Source organism: Melozone crissalis, unplaced genomic scaffold (assembly GCF_028551555.1).
Source record: "Melozone crissalis strain CALT ecotype California unplaced genomic scaffold, PUWL_Pcris_2 ptg000006l_1, whole genome shotgun sequence".
NCBI classification, from domain to species: domain Eukaryota; kingdom Metazoa; phylum Chordata; class Aves; order Passeriformes; family Passerellidae; genus Melozone; species Melozone crissalis.
Genome location: NW_026535784.1, coordinates 10574095 through 10579551, shown reverse-complemented (window position 1 = coordinate 10579551; position 5457 = coordinate 10574095). Strand labels below are relative to the sequence as shown.

The 5457-nt window shown below is 50.6% G+C and overlaps 2 protein-coding genes across 2 annotated transcripts; one reads left to right on the top strand and one right to left on the bottom strand.

Moving 5' to 3' along the window:
- Positions 1-1558: 1558 nt before the first annotated feature.
- Positions 1559-2434, bottom strand: LOC128946944 (basic proline-rich protein-like). Its single transcript, XM_054290976.1, has one exon. It carries the CDS (start codon positions 2432-2434, stop codon positions 1559-1561), a length of 876 nt encoding a protein of 291 aa, XP_054146951.1.
- Positions 2435-2475: 41 nt separating this feature from the next.
- DRD5 (dopamine receptor D5) lies at positions 2476-4542 on the top strand. The gene has a single exon (XM_054295713.1). The coding sequence runs from the start codon at positions 2476-2478 to the stop codon at positions 3931-3933; it is 1458 nt and encodes a 485-aa protein (XP_054151688.1). The 3' UTR covers positions 3934-4542.
- The last annotated feature ends 915 nt before the right edge of the window (positions 4543-5457 follow it).

The window sequence follows — 5457 nt, the reverse complement described above, 5'->3', positions numbered from 1 at the left end:
AAATAGGTGGGAAAGGATATTACATCTTCTAAATTCTGTGTTGCAGGATTCAGACAGCCAAATACAACTCTTGGCCAAAAAATGGGATATTTTGGAAGGTCTTCCACTTTGGGTCCACCTATTGCAGACAGTAAAGAACAAAGCATATAAAAACTTTATTCTTTAGACATCTGACAAGTGTGCTGTTATAATTTTTGTTTCAATGAGTTAAGGCATCTTTCCCATCTGCTTGCACCTCCTCTGTGCCTGACTCCAGCACAGCCAGCAGAGCTGGCAGGAGATAACACACACCTGCACCTCTGATTTGTACCAAGTTACCAGTGTGGGCAAGGGGCTGCTGAGTTGTGAGCAGGCTATGTTTTATTGGGCTACTTTTGCTATTGAGACAGATACCTACACTGTGTTTATTTAAATAGCTCATGCTTACTGGCAGCACATGTGTAAACACACGTGTAAATACACAGACACCACATTACAAGCAAATGCACACACCTCTACATTGCTGAAGCAATGAATATAAGCTAAACAAGCAAACTGGATCATTGATTTTTGGAATAAAATGTCCCCATTAACTACATGAAAAAATATCCCCATGACAAGCAGCTCCAATGGGCATGTGCACAAATACTTGTGCAATCTGCTTCTTCGTTTAGAGAAATTGTAGGAGGCATTGCTTAGGAAAGCAGAGTTTGTGCAAGCAACACATTGCCTCAGCACCAGAGCTTTAGTCACACTGTTTAGAATTCAGTGGTGACAAAAGCTAAATTCTTCCTCCGATATTAAATATAACTCTGCTTAAATGTAGAAAAGTAGCGCCAATTTCTTAAGCGAGAGCTAAAGTGAAGCTTCACTTTTCTTGTGACAATTTTATAAAATTACCTAAAAGGTTTCAGAATTAGATTTAGTTTTTTCCTTTTCCCTCTGTATTTAGTAACTCTAGCATTTAATCTTCCTTCATGTCACTGCAGATCCAGCAAGGTGTAGTGATTCTTGTCTTTCCCAATCTGCCTGGAGAAGCAGCTGGAAGGCCTCTGGAGAGTGTCAGTTCTTCAGCCCTTTCAGTGCCAAAACCCAGGCTGCTGAGTCAAGAATGGGCTAGATCTCTGGCAACTGTTTTGAAAAGAAATTAAGTTTTAGAGGAACTAAACCAATTGTATTTCCAATAAAAATAACTAAGACGTTCTCCGAAGAAACTCAAGCATGACATTAGCACACGGTGAGTCCAAGAGCATTAACACCTGTAATGCTCACGGTCATAGTCTGTTTCTAGTTGTGCTGGAGCCCTACCGAGAGGAGTGATTCATCCCATGGAGCTGGAAAGAGAGAGAATCAGATTTTCTCTCGCCGGGCTTTCTGCCTCTAATACATCTCAGCCATCCAGCAGAAGCCACTGGAATAAGTACGGAGGCGCACTCTATTTCCCATCCCTGTAGAAGACACCCAGCCCGTCCCGCTGCCCACACCGCACCTTTCAGCCCCGTTCGCTCCCGGCGAGAGGCCGGCCGAGCTGTGTCCGTGCCCGTCCTGGACAGCCCCTCTTGCCCCGGGGATGCTGGGGTCATTTCCCCGCTCCCTGCGGCGGGACCGCGCTCTGCTCTTGTGCCGCGCACAGAGCCGGTGACGGCACCGAGCGATGCCAGGGTGACTCGGTCTCGGAGGGAGGGAACGAGCGGGGATGGCTGCTGGCCCTGCTGCACCTTTCCTTTCCGTTCCGGTCCGTGCCGTCCCGTCCCCGGCCAGCCGCGGTGCCCGGACGGGGCGTCCCTGGCGGCAGAGCATGCTCACAGGGCTGCGGGGGCGGGCGGGCCGGCCCGGGCGGCGGGGATCGGGCGGGCAGCCCCGGTGGGAGCGCCGCTCCGCCGCGCTGGGAGCCCGGGCGGGCACGGGGCGAGCGGAGCGGCCAGCCCGGGCGGGAGGCACCGGGAATCGCGGGGGCGTGGAGCGAACCCAGAAGGAGCGGGCGCGAAACCGAGTGTGCCGCGGGCAGGGTACGCGCTGAGCCGCGGAGCCTGGCAAGAGAGGAGCGCGCTGAGCCGCGGAGCGGGAGCGCAAGCGAGAGGACGCGAGGCGGTACCCAAAGCGGGTCCGCGGGACAGAGACCCGCGCAGGAGGATGCGCTGAACCGCGGAGCTGGAACCCCTGGAAGGAGCCGCGGGGCGGAGACCTCGAGCAGGGGGATCCGCACTGAGCCGCGGGGCGGGGATCCCGAGCAGAGAGAGGTACTCGCACTGAGCCGCGGGGCGGGGACCCCAGGCGGGGTCCCTGGAGCCGGGAGAGGGACCCCGGCGGGGCTGGCGCCGCGGTAGTGGCGAGGCGCGGAGCCCGGAGCGCGCTGAGCGGCCGAGCGGGGCCGTCCGGCGGGGGTGGCGGTGGGGCGGGGGGGCAGCGGCCCCATGGGGCCGGGCGGCGGGGCGGCGCTGGCTGCTCGGCGCATCCCGGCCGGAGCCGCCCCGCCGCCGGCGGGAGCCGCCAGCGATGCTGCGGGGTGGCCGGAGCCCACTGCCCCCGGCGACGGAGCCCCCCGGCGAGGCGCGGGGCACAGCGGGTTCCCCCGGGGCCGCGCAGGTGGCGGCGGGCAGCCTGCTGGCGCTGCTCATCCTCTGGACTCTCTTCGGGAACGTGCTCGTGTGCGCGGCCATCGTCCGCTACCGGCACCTGCGGAGCAAGGTCACCAACATCTTCATCGTGTCCCTGGCTGTCTCGGACCTACTGGTGGCCCTGCTCGTCATGCCCTGGAAGGCGGTGGCAGAGGTGGCTGGGTACTGGCCCTTTGGGGCTTTCTGCAACGTCTGGGTGGCCTTTGACATCATGTGCTCCACGGCCTCTATCCTGAACCTGTGTGTGATCAGCGTGGACAGGTACTGGGCTATCTCCAGCCCTTTCCGCTACGAGAGGAAGATGACCCAGCGCTTGGCTCTGGTGATGATCAGCGTGGCATGGGCGCTGTCTGTGCTCATCTCCTTCATCCCTGTCCAGCTCAACTGGCACAAAGGTGGGGATGTTGTTGCTGCTGCTGATATTGAAGATGGATTTGGCACTGCCTGGGCAGCAGCAGGTGCTGTCACCACCTGGGCAGAAGATATGAGTACCACATGGGTGGCATTAGCGGCAGTGAGACCCTCTGATGGGACCTCTGGCAGCAATGATACCCTCACTGGACCTTCAGAGAGCTGTGACTCCAGCCTCAACAGGACTTATGCTATTTCCTCCTCCTTGATCAGTTTTTATATCCCGGTGGCTATCATGATAGTCACCTACACCCGAATCTACCGCATTGCCCAGGTGCAGATTCGTCGTATCTCTTCCTTGGAGAGGGCAGCCGAGCATGCACAGAGCTGCCGGAGCAGCCACGTTGACTGCCACCATCACACAAGCCTCAAGTCCTCCATCAGGAAAGAAACCAAGGTGTTAAAGACGCTCTCTGTCATCATGGGTGTCTTTGTGTGTTGCTGGTTGCCATTCTTCATCCTGAACTGCATGGTTCCCTTCTGCGAGAGCCCACCCAGCGACCCCCACGCCGGCCTGCCCTGCGTCAGTGAGACCACCTTTAATATCTTTGTCTGGTTTGGTTGGGCTAACTCTTCTCTTAACCCCATCATCTATGCCTTCAATGCTGACTTTAGAAAGGTTTTCTCCAACCTCCTGGGATGTGGTCAGTTTTGCACTGGTACTGCAGTGGAGACTGTTAATATAAGCAATGAGCTTATCTCTTACAACCAGGACACCCTTTACCATAAGGAGATAGTGACTGCTTATGTTAACATGATCCCAAATGTGGTTGACTGTGAGGAGCATCGCGGGGACCCTTTTGATAGGATGTCCCAGATCTCCCCTGACCATGAGGTTGCCACTGACTCTGCCTGTGAGCTGGACTGTGAGGGGGAGATTTCACTAGGCAAGATAACACCTTTCACTCCAAATGGTTTGCATTAAATTGTGTCCTGGTCTGGTCAGTTCTTCTTGCAATATAAAAGAAAATATTAGCACTGACTGGAAACACCTGCTTGATGATGTGCTGTAGCTTGGTCAGTCAGTTTATGCTAAATTCACTTCTGAGGGTAGTACTTTGCCGGGTGTAGACACTGTCATACAGGGCCTGGCGGCACAAACGGAAATCAGCACTTCCCCAGGCTGAGGGCAGACCAGGCAGTCCTGGTGATTAGCTGTGGTGAGGTATTGTGGTATAATTGCAGTCAGTTCATGCTTATAATGTGTTTGCAAATGAAAGGTGCCATTGTCACTGCTAAGTATTATGACTTCTAAAATCAGGGACAGATGTGGCTGGCATACACATTAAATTAAAAAAAATTCTGGGCTGTTGGTTTGTTCAGATCTAATGTTTCTTTTTCTCCATTTTTTGTTTGTTTAGTTTTAATTTTTATTTTTTTTTAAGATAGAGATAGTGAGGTGGTGATTTGGATGATTATTTAAATGCGTGTTTCTGCCAAAACAGTTTATGTGAAATCCTTGTTCTCCTAGGCGGCGTTGTTGCCTATGATATCCTCTGTTCCTGGATGAATAAATAAAAGTTATATTGATCAAGGGTTTATTATCTTTCATTTGTCACCCTGAAAGGTTTTATAACAAGTATTCCAACTAATGTTTCTATATGAATAGTTAGAATGACTAACAGCTTAACCCTATTATTTTAAAAGCAAATATTCTGTATAGAAAATACAGTTTTTGAGTAAAAGCAAGGCTCATAGGAATTCTTGACATAGATGCACTTGTTTATGTGGCTCTTACAGCTAGATTTATACCTATTTTTCTTTAATATTGTAGTGCTATCCCTTTCTGCAGCCAAGAATATCAAGTATACATATGGATAAGCTATTAAAACTTTCCATTTGATTCTGTACTTGAACTTTGTTAAAATGTTATTGATGTAAAGAGTTTGGTGATAGAATTAGGAGCTGGGTGTGTCTAAAAACAATAATTATGGTTGAAAATTATATTAATAATCATCATTTCCCATTGCAGACACTAGAGAACTCATTCACACAGAGAGAAGAAATCAATTCTGATAATGTATTTTTTTTAGTTACTTATTAACTGGAATTTTAAGGTGCTGTAAGTACAACTATACTAAACATTTTAAAGCAATCTTTAAAACTGAAAAGAGTGTTTTTGACTCTGTTTCTATTGAACCATTTACATCAAATGGAATATTAGAAACAGTTGTAAGCTTTCAGCTCAGAAATCAAAACTGATGCTATTTCCAAAACAAGTGATCAAAGGTAGTAAAAGCAATACCAATATTTATTTCAAGTTCTGGCTCACAAAGTGAACAACACTTGGATTAATTTACCCTTTAAAAATACCTGTGCCATGAGCTGAGCAGAATTAAATTGAGTGGTAGGTGTAGATTCTGCAGCCCTACCCCCTAATGGCCCTGAGCTGGGGCCTCCCCATCCTGCCTAACTGGGGGCTGAAGGCCCCTGTAAGATGTGTGGGGAA

What these genes read in the sequence shown, in the direction of transcription:
- LOC128946944 (XM_054290976.1), bottom strand. Translation starts at nt 2,434, where the DNA reads ATGCGCCGAGCAGCCAGCGCCGCCCCGCCGCCCGGCCCCATGGGGCCG.
- DRD5 (XM_054295713.1), top strand. Translation starts at nt 2,476, where the DNA reads ATGCTGCGGGGTGGCCGGAGCCCACTGCCCCCGGCGACGGAGCCCCCC.